Raw genomic sequence first — 13962 nt, forward strand, 5'->3', positions numbered from 1 at the left:
CTTTTGTATCTCCTTACTCCAGCAGTACCTCTGCTTGGTCCCCGTGTCTCCTAATGTAGACAACCATGAGCGAGGGCAACAGCCTTGTCTTCTTCAGTGGAGACAACGATAAGTTGGATGTGTCCATTCGTATTTGTGTACAGGTCTTTGGCGCGGAAATCATCTGCTCTGTTGGGAACACTATGTAGAATAGACCTTGACGCGCATACAGGGCCGTGACTGCGCAATGTAAAGTATCTGTCACCGGACCCAGAATGCTAACGGGATGGATTCGTGGATCAGCTATGTGTATAGTGAACGAGAACAGCCAGACAACCATGCTTAGAAATGACATTGTTGTTGTATATGTGGGAGGCGGTGATTAATTGGTGGCTTAGGTTGGGTGCAGAATAAACGCCCCCCTCCGCATTTCCTCCGCCGACCTTCCTTAATCTACGTTCTGGATAAGAACAGTAATGACATGAAGCTGGCAGGCCCAAGGCAAATCCCTCCCCACTCTTTCAGCAAATACGCCATTTTCCAGCGATGATCAATTGTCTATATCACTGAGCATCCCCCCTAAGTACCACGCAATTGTCCCTTCATCATGTGCGTTAACCCCCCGAGCAGCTCGATCTCTCATGACAAGAGGAACCACCGTGACTGACGATTGACGCGATCAACAGGCCCGTATTCTCCCTCATCATCATCAACAAAGCCGGCGGCTTAATCTACCAGCGAGAATTCCAGCCGGGGCTCCGCAAACTCTCCACAAACGACTACCTCGTCCTGGCAGGCACGTTTCACGGGTATGTGCTGTGCTGGGCTCTGGACAGACGGAGGATCGCGAACGCGAACTCTACCACGATCGCAAGACTGCTTTGCTAACCGCCATGCTCTGCTGCAGTGTCCATGCTATCACGCGCTCCATCACCCCCAAGATCCCCTCCGCCGCCCCCGCGACAGCATCCTCCTCCAACCCGACGACTCCCACCCCCACGACATCCTCCTATCCCAACCCCGGCATCCCTGCGACAGGGCTGGAAACTCTCGAATCTGATAAATTCCGCCTCACCTGCTTCCAGACGTTGACGGGGACGAAGTTCCTATTGTTCACGGACCCGCTCATGACGAATATCGACGTGGTCATGAAGAAGGTCTACGAGCTTTACGCCGACTTCGTCATGAAGAACCCGTTCTATCAGTTGGAGATGCCGGTGCGCTGTGAGGCGTTTGATCGCCAGTTGACGGGCTGGCTGAGGGGGAGGACATAACGGGATGGAGTGAGATGGGAAGTGGATTTGCCTAGCGGCCGCATTAATGATGCCATTTGATGACCCTGGTTCTATATTGTAATTACACCTTTTGACTCTGTGCCTTTATATTGCTTTTTAAGTTGTGACGAATATACCATTATGATGGCGATAGACTCCCAAAATCAACATCCTTCAGAAGCGTATCGCTCCGAATACACCTTCTAGAGTTACAAGATCCAAGGCGAGAGATAGGAAACAAAGCACAAAGCAGTGAAAAACGCCGGGTATGCATCGACTCGTTCACGGGAATTATTATTTCTGAGACCCCTCTTAGGTGGGGATGCGCTTTACGCCGTGTCCATCTTGTCCCCATCGTCTTTCTTGTCTTTGTTCCCGCTGGACTCTACACCCGGTTGTCCTTCCTCGGGGATATTGTCGAGGTTGGCCTTGCGTTCCTGCTCCTCGCGCTCTCGCTTCTCCTTCTCCTGTCGGTTCTTCTCTTCCTCGAGTGACAGGCGCAGGGCGAACGCCAGTTCGGGGTCGTTCTCGGCCGCATCTTCGAATCCAAAGCCACTCGCATCCCCGGCATCAGCACCGGCACCACCGGCGCCGGTGTCACCGCCAAGAATGGGGGTGACCTGGAGCTCCTCGCTTAAAAGGTTGGGACCAGGGGGGATGATGGCCAGATGCGAGCCGTCGCCACCCTTGACGTTCTCCACAAAGGCTTCCAGCTTCTTCGTCTGATCGGACTCGAGATCACCGAAGGCCACCACGTCGATGGAAACGTTGTTCTTTTTCATCTTCTTTGCGAGCTTGACGAGCGTCTTCTCATCTTCTTCGATCGGAGAGCACGAGAACACGATGATGCGTTGGCGTTGGGATTTCTCGGAACGGTGTTTGAGAGCGAGCTATAGGAATGGCATTAGATCAAATTCACCAGTCAGGGATAAAGCAGATGGAGTTGCAACTAGCAGGGATAAGGCAAAGGAACGTACGCCGGCGACTTGTATGCTCGAGCTCAGATGGGCGGTGCCGTGGATCTTGGTGCGGTGCAGACCGGACAGGATACCTCCAAAGTCGGTTGTAAATGTCGAAAGAACCTCGGGACCGTTTCCGCCCATGCTCATGAGTCCGACGGCCGATTGGGGGTGTACGCGCATCTTGGCGGTGTGGATGACGCTGACGGCGTCGATCTGTGCTTGCCATCGGGTCGAGCTGGGAGCTATTAGGATCGGAAGGAAACGGCTGACGGATAGGGCGCAAAGCGAAGACATTACTTACGTGTAGTCCCCGTTTCGACTACTCTCGCTGTTGTCCACACTGTTGCAGAGGTTAGATGCTGTGCATGGAGCTCGGTTGAGAGGTGGGAGCACTGACATGATCATGGTTGCTTCGAGCGACATCTTGGCGGCGGTGTCTGGGAGGGATTGACGAAATGGAAGGACGGCGGAAGATGACGGAAGGGAATGTGTATGAGATGGAGGTAGTGATATGAAAGGAGTGGTGGGAAGGGAGGAAGAGATGGGGAGAAGAGATGACGATGGAAGGTGGAGGATGGAGCTGGACGAGGAGAAGATGTCACCCGCCCCGATCGGAGCTAACGACGAATTAAGTCAGCGCTTGTTTACACCACCACCGCTTTCTCCCATTCCACCCTCTCCCTCGTTTGCTTCTTCTCCCAACTCCTCGCACCACCACCATTTTCAATCATCTACTCTCGTCGCTTGTACTCTCTCACTCTGTATTTTTCTTTTCAGCCCTCATCGCTTGCATCCAATGGCTTCCCACGCAGCCAAGCGAAAGTCCCGCGACGACGACGCGTACCTCGACGATGAGGCTAGAACGCCCACCAACAGCCCACCGAGGAAGAAGATGCGCATTACGCGAAACCAGAAACAAGCTTTGATTGATAATCTACAACTTGAGAGTATGGTGTCCTTCAGTGAGGCCGCTGATTAGGCGCTGACTGTCCCAGTTACCGAGCGAGCACGTAAACTCCGCGCGCAATATGCCCTCCAAGCGAACGATCTTCGAGCGCGGATTGAAAGACGCGTTAACCGTATTCCCGTGGCTCTGCGCAAGGCGAATATGGGTGAACTGCTGGAAAAGCACCAGGCTGCTCTTCGAGCCGCACATGGGAGCCCGTCTCCAAGGAAACACGCTAGCCCGGCAAAGGGCGCACGCACTTTTGCGGCGATCCCTGGTAGCCATGGCAAGATAAAACCATCTGTGTCGAGCCCGAACGCCCGCCGGGTCAAAAAGCAGAGGTAAGACACAAGAAAGCCTAGTCTGTTGATCCCCTGGAGGCGCTTGCTAACGGTTGGTTTAGTCACGAGGGAATCTACTCCGACAAGGAGAACGCTCCAGCCACGGGTGAATCGCTTGACGTGCTGAAAAACCCCAAGCGTCGTGGCAAGCCGGGCGCTGCTGCAGGTGCATCGCGCGTCGTCTCTCAGGAGGTGCGAGGCGCGGACTACCGCATTCTTTCACCCAAGTCGTCCAACTCTCGGACCTATCCTCAATCGCCGTTGCGTGCTTCTCCCGAAAAGCCTCAGAATTCTTCATACCTTGCCCGGCCAATGTCACCCTTGAAACCATCCAGCCCACTCAAGTCCACGTCTGCTAGTGTCTCCCGTTCTACGAAGGGTGCTGCTTCCACTTCGATGGTCGGCAGGCCACCATCGCAGGCTAAGAGACCATTAAGTAGGGCCGCAGCGAGCACGAAAACCACACGATCACCTTTACCGCGCCCCGCAACGCGTCAACTCGAGCGCAGAGGTAGTGTTTCATCTTCTGCGTCGTCGGGGACCACCGTCGCAAGGCCTACCAGAACCGGAGCCGGGGCCAGGAAAGCGACAACAGCGTCGACAGCTAGCTCCACGAGCAAGAAGACGGCCAGCCGAAATTTGACGTCTGCAAGTGCGAAACAGACCGCTGCTTCTGTGTCCCGGAAGGCAACAGGGCCGGCAGGTGAAGCTCCAACGGGACGCCGGGTGTTGCGCAAGCGTGCCTAGAATTTAATCTGTTGGGTACCTTGTCTGGTGGGTTTGGGGAGGTTGTTTTGTATTAGCTCGGCGTGGTCTGGATGGAGTTTATCGACCAGTCTGGGATGGACTGGCTTGGTGTTCTTCTATTTGCATTGATCTTTGCGCATGGGTTTCTTCATCTTGGCGTTGGGTTCTTTTAACTGCTTTCGTGGTTGTTGCGTCTGCATCTATTCATCCCTTTGTGTTCAAGGAATACAGCTGTTCTGTGTACATCATGCGTTGAGTTCAATATATCTTTTGAGCATGGCAAACATGAATATGTTGTGCTGATCAGTGCAGACCCTGACATCCAGTGATGGTCTATCACAATCCACAGCTCCAGCTAAGCCTTCACCTCAACAACTGTGCTCACTTCCACGATTTTCTACATCATGTTAGCACATCTCTGCAACGCAAAAACATCATGTTCAGGGATCATACCGGCCATCCCTCTTCAACATCCGCCTCCAACGACCTCGTCTCCCAGCGCACCTTTCCCCCCGGCCTCCCCCCAGCCCGCACATACTCCAAGTACGCCGGCGCCCCCGGCAGATCCGTATTATCCGCAATCGCCAACGCCCCAACCCGGAACAGACCTAGATCCTCACAAAGCCGCAAATCAGGCACATAAAACTTTTCCCAGTGATCGAAGAACACCACATCAACACCGCCCTTACCGAGCGCCCCCTCGGCATGGAGCTTCTCCACCGACGCCGCCGCCGGCCCCTCCAACACGCTGACCGTGCCCTCCAACCCGGCGAGGCGGATCAGATCCCGCGCGACGCCCGCTGTGACGGCGCTCAGCTCGAACGTGTACACGCGGCAGGATGCGGCGGCGCTGGGTGGGTTCAGCTCGCGGAGCATGGCGCCCCAGGCGATCGCGGAGGCGCCGACGTAGGTGCCGAATTCGAGGAGCGTGGTAGGGGCGGGAGTCATCTGCGCTAGTTGTTGGCGGGAGAGGGTGAGCTTGGACTCGCGGAAGGTCATCATTGTGTTGGATTGGGCGAAGGAATCGATTGCGTCGATGAGGGCCCAGGGGTCGTTGGTGTAGGGGGTTGGGTCGGAGAGGATGTGGTCGCGCAGGGCGAGGGCTTTTTGTTCGATTATCTGGTGGGGGATGGGTTAGATATCGTGCGTGGGTGTGTGAGGGTGGGTGACGTACAGCTTCCATGGACATGGTGGTAGTGATGAGTGTCTTTGGGTTGGGATATAGTAGAGAGAGGTAGATTGGGATGAAAGTTGGCGAGGATGGTCCTGGGTATTGTGCGGTATTTATACTTGTGAGACAGCTAGGCAGAGTCGCATCGGGGGATTCATCTCTCGGAGGAAGCGCATTATGTCCGGTAAGATCGAGATCATCTCATATAAGACCGAGAAGCTTGTCATCATTCAACTCTATAGTCCGACACGACGTATATCTCGGAGATAGCAGCATCAGCTAGCCGGTTCGGGGTACTCGCACCGAAAGTCGGCCGACAAGGTTTGATCCATAAGGTTCGCTCTATTCTCATACTGTGGCAGTGTAATAAGTAATCGATGAATCCATTATGCCGCTGATGCTCACAGGGTTATCCATGCCAACAAACCAAACAAAGGCACAGTCGTCAGTCGTCCGATCATACATCAATAGAACATCAGTAATAACGACAGGGTATTAAACAGCCTAATTTAGAGCCCACAACACAAATAGAAAAGCATTAAGGAAAAGAAGGAAAAAAGAAACAATCAGCCCATAGACATAGAGAGTACTCATTTCTCAGCCAGCTCCAACCTCGCCGTGCCCTTGACTGGACGGAGAATGCCCTGGGCCAGCGCCCACTCGCGCAGGTCGGGGTCTTCTCTCTCCGCGTCAGCCCCCAGATCCTCCTTCTCGTAGTGACGGCCCAGATGCTCCATGCGCTGGTCCCAGCTCCGGGGGCCCGAGAAGGCCTTCCCACAGACGCCGCAGGTGCTCCGGTCGGGCAGCGTGCGCAGCTCGTGCCAGCACCGCTCCCGGACACTCTGCAGGGTGCGCTCGAAGGCGTCGCGTTCCTGCTCGCTGGCGGGCTGTTTCGGATTCCGGTTGGCCCAGGGGGCGTGCATGCGCCGCTGGTGCTGGGTGAAGAGGTCCTTGCGGTTGAACAGCTTTTCCGAACGAGACCCCGTGGTGTTGTGCTCGCCGGCGCAGCCGCCTACATCGCAGCGGTAGAAGCCCAGCTGGATGTGCTTGGAGGCGACGTGGCGCTTCCACTCGTTCTTAGATGTGAACGTGCTGGTGCACCCGTACCGCCGGAAGCTGCACACGAACAGCCTGGTCGGTCCCCTGCGCGGGGTGCTCCTGGTCTTGGAAGTCTGTCGAGCAGAGGAGGGTTTGGGTTTGGGCTGGGAGCTCGTGGTGGAGCGTTTGGTCACCCGGCCGGCGGAGGGCTTCTTCTGACGCAGGCTCGGCGGGGATGGGGGCGATATAACGGGGGAGGGAAGGGAGGTGGTCGCGTCGGCGGCGGCACCGGCTTCGAAGATCGGCTTGATCTCCGGATACTGGTGGACGGCATGGGGCGGAACAGCGTGGGAATCGAGATCGATCCCGGGGGACGGACAGCCCCAGCTGTTAGTATGGGAGAGCATGTTGGCGTTTTCTTCGTATGGAGGCGTCAAGTATCGCGGAGCATAGGACCAGCTATCGTGGATACTGTGAGGAGTGTCTGCACCGGAGGCCGACGACAGGTCGCTCTCAAACGGCGACAAGGTCGACACTGATGTTGGGGCTGCCAGCTGCATGTGGGCGAAGGGCTCTGGAGACATATCCATGCTCCATGAGCCTGAGGAGGCGCACGCTGAGACGGCTCCTTCCGCAGCGAGCTGACGTTGGATCTGAGCCATGCGAGGGTCGATGGCAGAACTGACAGGATCCGGGTGGGAGGCGTATAGTTCGGGGTCCTGGACGGAGATCTGTTCCTCCGAGGGAAGATAGGACATTGGGGGCGTATATGGGAGCAGAGCGTGCATGATGTGGTGGATATCTGCAGTTATGGAGGCATCGAGTCTGGGGGAAAGAAGAACAGGAATTTGCTCGAGGGCTTAATGGCAATTTTCGGCGTCCCCCAAGGACATTTATGTTCGGCCGGGAGATTAAGCATGATATCTGCAGACCATGAGGATGGGCTGCCACACGGCAAACGGGGCACACCAGATGGGAGGGGACGCTGTTGAGCCTCAAGTCCACCACAATCGATCGCTCCATGATTCGTCTGAACGATGATCGCTGGCTGGGGCCTCTACCTGGCAAAGGGAGCATCAGCCCCTGCAGAGTGTTTTGCGACACCACAAAAGCAAAACCAGCACCACCACGGCGTGTGTGATAGGAGGTGAGACGACCAGCACCACCGCAGACAACGGAATGAGGATCCTCGTGCTCCATCATCCATCTCGCTCTCCAATCACCACCCCAGTCAACCCCTTTTCTTCCTGGTCACTTCGCCTCGCTGCGAACCGAGTCTGGGGGTGTGTCGTCGCCTTCAGCCGCAGTCCAGGCAGTGCGAACAGCGACAGTTCCGCCTCCACGTGCATAAGTCCCAGAAAATAACTTTGGCGGCGCGTTAGTCGCAAGCCAGAAGTCCGGGATGCAGCGTTGGATGCCAACAGTTCAGACGTCCGTCATTGGCAGACAGTCCTCCGGATGGGAAAAGACGACACATCATTCGTTTTTCCCTGTCCATTATGATTAGTTCATGATTCAGGAGAGGGCGTCGAGGGGAAATACTGCCGCATGCCGCAGTCACCTTGCAGCACACCCGGGTCTTGGGCAAAATCCATTTCACCCAGGATGACCAGGACATCGCCCCAAACGGAAGGGTACTGCGACTGGACCCTCTCGAGTCAACCTTGTGAACGCCATGTGGTGGCTTGAACGACGGCTTTCACCCAAGATTGCCCTGTCTCCCCTCTCCTGAACGCCTCTCCATCCAATCGACCCCCTCATAATCGCATTCCATTCCCCGGCTCGCGTCGTTCCGCCATGCAGAACCCGAAACAGCCACCGAAGAAAAAGTGGACTCGAGATCTGGCGGTGATGTACTATCATCGTCCGCAACCCTCCAAGCGAGGAACCCACCTCCCCAGGCTATACAGATTAGCGGGCGATCCTACTTGCTCCCGCTCCCGGTCTCCCCACCGTGGTCCTTGGGAAATGACCCCGACGATTTGACTGGCCGGAGTCCTTTTCCTCGAACACTTTCCTTATCAGGCGCGCCTTCTAGCGTCCACGCAGCCCATCGCACTAGTGCGTTGGCAGAACAGCACGCGCAGGCCGAATTCCCCGGGCCACCGGACAGCGATAGAGAACAAAGGACGACGACGATCGCGCTGTAGCCATTGGGCGGACAGCAACCCCCCACCTCCCTCCTCGCATTCCCCTTCCCCGGGTGCATGGTGACGGTGATGAGAGGACGGGGCGATGCCACTTCACATCCACCTCCCTGGGGGCTTGGCTTGTCTTCACCCGGGTATGGCAGGCTTTCGTATTTTTCTGCAGGCTGCATGCTGTCGTGCAACACCGTGAGTCAGGCTGTGCCCCTGGCTTTTCTTTGTTCTTTGTTCTTTGATCCCCGGGGCTCCATCCGCGACTTCCGTCGCGTGGTCGCCGACGGTCACTTGCATAGGAACTAACCACTTGTCTGGTAACGCTTACCTTATTTCTTATCATTTTGCCCTTTTGTGATTGTCATTTGCTTAGACTTCGGGCGCAGTGGAGAACCTCTGAAACAACCCGCCAGGCTAATTTTGCCCAGCGCTTCGGCGTCGTTCGGCAGATCTGAGTAGATACGTCGCCTGTCGACAGAATGCCGTGCTATGACGATGGTCGATTGTTTTAGCAAGAAATTTATCCCCGACAAGTCCGGTTCAATTCTGCAGAAGTACAAACTAGGACATCTAGCAATACAACAACCTGGCAACGATGCCAGAATAGTCTAGTGATTAAATGACATGTCAAGAAGAGAACCCATCCCTAACTAATCCTTCTTCTCCTTGACCGACGACTTCTTCGGCACCCGAATCAGCCAGTAGAGGAATACCGCCGCCACGGCATTGAAGACCACATAAATAAACAACAAGCCCACGTTGCGCCACCGGTCGTCGAAACTCATGCTGAGCTGGGCGAGGAATTGGTCTGTCGACTGCAGGGTGCACATCTGACAGTCCGTTGTGCTCTCAGGGGTCAACAGCGTACTGTGCGCCATCTGCACAAACGGCCCGAGAAAGCTAGAACAGTTCTGTCCTTCGGGAGGGGGGATATGCAGAATTTCGTAGTCGGCGCACTTGACCTCATTCCCTGCCAACCCCACACTCAACACCGCGCTTACTAGATACGTAAACGGAGAGACTCGGTACATGAAGATCCAGAAGCCTGGAAGAGCTTTAGGGCTCGCAAGCACACTGCACGACGCGTTAGTAGTCGGATATTATTAAAAGCAAGGCCACATACCCGTTGAAGATAAGGCAGAGGGAAAACATCATCTGCGCAATATTACTGCCAGTATCTGGATGCTCAATACCCGCGATGATCATCGAGCTGAATGTGGAGGCGAACATCATGAAGATCAAGATGAGCAGGAACATTGTGCCGCCCCGGTCAACAGTTTCGCCAGGGGGTGCATTGCGGTACAGCCCAATGGGATAGTACCACGAAAAGTAAGCCGGCACCGCCATCAGGATGTTCCACGGCAATTCAACGAGAATACTAGCCATCATGAACGCCTTCCACGAATACGCCTTGGAGGGGCGCTCCCGCACTTCATACAACGCACGTTGCGTCACAAAGTACGGCATCATTTGCTGAACAAGGTTGGGGAAGATGATAAGCAGCATGAAAATAGAAAACATCTGGTTCTGCATTCCCTGTAGACTGAGGGGCTCTCTCCAGAACGTGAAACCAATAAACAGGGGCTATTGGCTTGGTTAGCAACCATCTAAGCAATGCGTATAATTGGACGGGATACTCACCGGAATTATACACATCGCAGCCTTGGAGTAGATATAGGAAGGGGTCCGCCAGTACTGCTGGAACATTCGCTGCAGACAAATGAGGAACTGCGTCCACAGAGGCATCGCAAATTCTCCATACTCCTTCGTGCGAGGAGGCAACGGTTTCTTAGATAGCTCTTCTCTCATCGTTGCCAGTTCCCGGCGCACTTCCATACGCTCTGGGCTTAGGTTCCACACCTCCGGCCAGTCTTGATCGGCATGTGACCCTGGAGCAGCGCCGATGACCTCCAGCATCCACTCTGCGGGATTAGCATTCGGAGGGCATTTAGAGGAACCCTTGTTCTCGAAGTATCTGATCAAGGTTTCCATATTCTCGCCAAGCTCTCCAAAGTAAACCGTCTTGCCGCCCTTCGCGAGGAAGAGGAGCCGATCAAACTGTTGCATCAGGATGGCAGACGGCTGATGGATCGTGCAAAGAACCGCCTGCCCATGGTCGGCTAGCTTTCGCATAAGAGAACAGATTGACCAGGCAGTCTGACTGTCCAATCCAGACGTGGGTTCGTCGAAAAAGAGCAGTAGGTCGGGTTTAGCAGCAATCTCAACTCCGATGGTCAGGCGCTTTCGCTGCTCAACATTAAGGCCTTCGCCTAACACACCCACCACTGCCTCAGCATATTCTTCCATGTTCAGCATCTTGATTACCTCTTCCACATATGCCAGTTTCTCTTTGCGCGGCACGCTTGAAGGTTGACGGAGGATTGCACTGAATATCAGAGCCTCACGAACAGTGCTTGTTTCAAGGTGCAAGTCTTGCTGCTGGACATACCCAGTCTTGCGTTGGAAAGAGTCATCTCGCGGACGTCCATCTACTAGCATATCACCCGTAATCACCCCCATGGTAATGCGATTGGCCAGAACATCAAGAAGGGACGTCTTGCCGGCTCCGGTCACTCCCATCAAAGCAGTCAGGGTTCCCGGCTTGACCCAACCATCAACATGGTCAAGGATACGCCGAGTCTCTCCTTTGATCTTGATGTCATAGCAGACGTCCTGCCAGTGGAAGATAGCTGTTTGTTTGGCAAGAGACGCGGTGTGGTCACTACTTCCAGTATCCAATGATTGCTTTTCGGACGTGGGCGCTGTCTCCAGGTCTCCAGGCGCGGCCGCTTTCTTCGCAAACGTCGGGATCTTCCCCCGAGGAAATACAAGGATTTCTCCCTTGGAAGGTTTGGCCCGGATCAATTCGCTGCATATGACATACGCAAACAGGAAGAAGAAGAAGAAGGCCACGATGATACCATAGTTGCGCCACAAATGCTCCTTGTAGTACTGGTAGGAGGTGTTAATGTACGCATCGCCGTTGATGTGGTCCTGGCCGGCCACAGCGCCGTTTCCCACGCAAACCTTCGAGCTCATGGGTACATTCTCATAACCAGGGCCAGAAGGCATATACTGTGCACATGGGAAATCCCGACCACTAAACTCGTTGATCATCAAAGATTCAAAAGCATACTAAACTTGGTTAGAGGCGATTTACGACAGTATGACATAAAGAAAGGGAGGGGAGGGCTTACAGCGATCGGGTTCAGGTAATTGAGCCAACGGAACCAAGGATGCATATTCTTCACCGGAATGGTGAATCCAGTGTAGATAACGAGAATCATCATGAATATAGACGACGGGACCATTGCCTGCGCTAATGACCGTGAGATAGCGCCAATCCACCGGAAGATGTTGGACATGGTCAACGTTGTCGTTACTGAGAAGAGGTAGAATACGAAGAAATGCCCAGGGGTCCGGCGAAGATTGGTCATGAAGTAGAGAATCAAGTTGAAGGCCACCGAGACGAGTGCTTTTGAGGGAAGGTCGACAATCAGAGCACTGATGGCTTCTGCAGACGGATGGTACAGTGCGTATTTGTCATGCTTTTCCACAATCGGACGTTGTTGCCAGAGGGTCAGGATTTCCAGTGCACTTGCGAAGGCGTTCAGCAAGATCGAGAAAAACAGGAGGGCACCTCGTGAGAAGTAACTATTCGTTGTGCCATCCAAATTGTAGAACACACTGGCAATAACGAGCGACATGATGCTATTACCGATCACTGAGGCTAGCGTCATGCTCATATCACCCTTGAGCCGCAGGAAACCCCGGTGAAGACAGAGGCGGACCTGCATAGGATATGACAGGGTATAAGGGGACGCTGCGCGGGTTGCTTTGGCCTTCTCAGCGGCACGAGAGCGGGAGAACTCCTCTTGTTTGTTGCCACCAATCGGGAACTCGTTACGGAATGCCTTGATATCAGCAAGAAGTTGTTTCCGCTCGGCGCTCTGTTGCCATCGTTCTGCGAACTCATCGGGGGTGCGGGGCACTAAATGTTCGAAGCCTTTTCGTGCCCTCCGTTCCGTTGGGCTGGTCAAAGAGGTCAGGAAGTCGGCGGTGGTCTGTCGGTCCGGACAATCAAAGCCCATTTCGATGAAAAAGCGTCTGGCGTCAGATGCACTGCCAAAGTAGATTTGACGACCTTCATAAAGCACAATTGCTTTATCAAAGCAATCGTAGATCGCTTGACTGGCTTGGTAGATGGCGACAATTGCGGTGGATCCAGTGTACTCGGTGGACAGACGAAGACACTTGACAAACTCCAGGGCCGTTGAGCTGTCCAAGCCTCTGGTGCTATTATCCCAGCATTGGAGCGGGCTACCACAGAGCATAGTCTCTGCGATACTAACTCGTTTGCGCTCACCACCAGACACGCCGCGGATGAACTCATTGCCCACTTTGGTATTCATGGTGTGGGAGAGTCCGAGCATAGCCATGACGACGTCCCGCATGTGGGTGGCATACTGCTCTCGCGTCACGCCAGGGAACCGGTTGGCCGGCGCGCGGGCATGAGCGGCAAAGAGTAGGGTGTCACCAGCGGTCAGTTGAGGGAAATGAATTTCAGTCTCTGCCTGGTAAATGACTTCACCGCGATACCGACTATGCATCTCGTCCCAGGATATCCCCTGGTACTCGATATCCGTTCCCTGATCGAGCCACAGGCCGTGGGTCTCACCGGCGATTGTCTTCAAGAAGGTTGAACAACCACTGCGAAACTTCTATGTTAGCGTCATTGATGGCAACGGCGCAAGTGGAAGACAAGACATGAAAGACTCACCTTCCAGGTCGACCGAGCACCACCAGCATTTCACCACTCTTGACGAATCCTTCAAAGTTGCGCAATATATCAATGCGCACCTTGTTCCCAAAGCCCAGCGCACCGCGAAGCCATCCAAACCCTTTCAACCACATGTTGGCGACATCCGCCTGGTAGTCGGCGGCCGTCCCGTAGCCAAAGGCGTTGAGATTGCGAAACGAAACACCGGTTGTGCGACGTGGATAGCGATCTGGGTCACGCGAGGTGATATGAAGGAGGTTCTTTGTCCATTTGCGCGAGCTGAACTTGTCGGATTGCGGATCTAGTTCAGGATCGTGGTTCGGATTGAGAAAGGTATTCGTACCCTCTCCCAGCGCACTCTTCTGCGACATCTGAGAGAAGGTTCGAGCCAATGCGGCGATCTTGCCCTGCCCCTCTGGCCCAATGCCATCCTCGGAATCTCGACCGGTTGTATCTGTGCTTCCCGCTCCCTCTCCATTGCGATGAATATGCTGCTGGATCGCATTTTCGAATTCGAGCCCCGCGGAGGCAGCAACCGCAGAGGCGCCAAAGGGGACTGGCGGAGCTGGTTGAAGGCCCATCG

General features: G+C 54.7%; 6 protein-coding genes across 6 annotated transcripts; 2 read left to right on the plus strand and 4 right to left on the minus strand.

Annotated features, from left to right (window-relative positions):
* Positions 1-872: 872 nt before the first annotated feature.
* On the plus strand, positions 873-1460 carry ATEG_07859 (uncharacterized protein; the record flags this gene model as incomplete). The annotated part of the gene is made up of 2 exons (XM_001216480.1): positions 873-1203; positions 1408-1460. 2 exons carry the CDS (start codon positions 873-875, stop codon positions 1458-1460), a joined length of 384 nt encoding a protein of 127 aa, XP_001216480.1.
* Positions 1461-1582: 122 nt separating this feature from the next.
* On the minus strand, positions 1583-2509 carry ATEG_07860 (proteasome regulatory particle base subunit RPN10; the record flags this gene model as incomplete). The annotated part of the gene is made up of 2 exons (XM_001216481.1): positions 1583-2143; positions 2231-2509. 2 exons carry the CDS (start codon positions 2507-2509, stop codon positions 1583-1585), a joined length of 840 nt encoding a protein of 279 aa, XP_001216481.1.
* An 814-nt stretch (positions 2510-3323) lies between these two features.
* Positions 3324-4249, plus strand: ATEG_07861 (uncharacterized protein; the record flags this gene model as incomplete). The annotated part of the gene is made up of 2 exons (XM_001216482.1): positions 3324-3502; positions 3565-4249. 2 exons carry the CDS (start codon positions 3324-3326, stop codon positions 4247-4249), a joined length of 864 nt encoding a protein of 287 aa, XP_001216482.1.
* Positions 4250-4604: 355 nt separating this feature from the next.
* ATEG_07862 (putative O-methyltransferase) lies at positions 4605-5438 on the minus strand (the record flags this gene model as incomplete). The annotated part of the gene is made up of 3 exons (XM_001216483.1): positions 4605-4646; positions 4703-5368; positions 5424-5438. The coding sequence occupies 3 exons, from the start codon at positions 5436-5438 to the stop codon at positions 4605-4607; spliced, it is 723 nt and encodes a 240-aa protein (XP_001216483.1).
* Positions 5439-6010: 572 nt separating this feature from the next.
* Positions 6011-7246, minus strand: ATEG_07863 (putative C2H2 finger domain protein; the record flags this gene model as incomplete). Its single annotated transcript, XM_001216484.1, has 1 exon — positions 6011-7246. The coding sequence occupies one exon, from the start codon at positions 7244-7246 to the stop codon at positions 6011-6013; it is 1236 nt and encodes a 411-aa protein (XP_001216484.1).
* Positions 7247-9249: 2003 nt separating this feature from the next.
* Positions 9250-13960, minus strand: ATEG_07864 (pleiotropic drug resistance family ABC transporter; the record flags this gene model as incomplete). Its single annotated transcript, XM_001216485.1, has 5 exons — positions 9250-9673; positions 9723-10183; positions 10241-11734; positions 11797-13309; positions 13380-13960. The coding sequence occupies 5 exons, from the start codon at positions 13958-13960 to the stop codon at positions 9250-9252; spliced, it is 4473 nt and encodes a 1490-aa protein (XP_001216485.1).
* Between the last annotated feature and the right edge of the window lie 2 nt (positions 13961-13962).

Source organism: Aspergillus terreus, genomic scaffold (assembly GCF_000149615.1).
Source record: "Aspergillus terreus NIH2624 scaffold_11 genomic scaffold, whole genome shotgun sequence".
NCBI classification, from domain to species: Eukaryota; Fungi; Ascomycota; class Eurotiomycetes; order Eurotiales; family Aspergillaceae; genus Aspergillus; species Aspergillus terreus.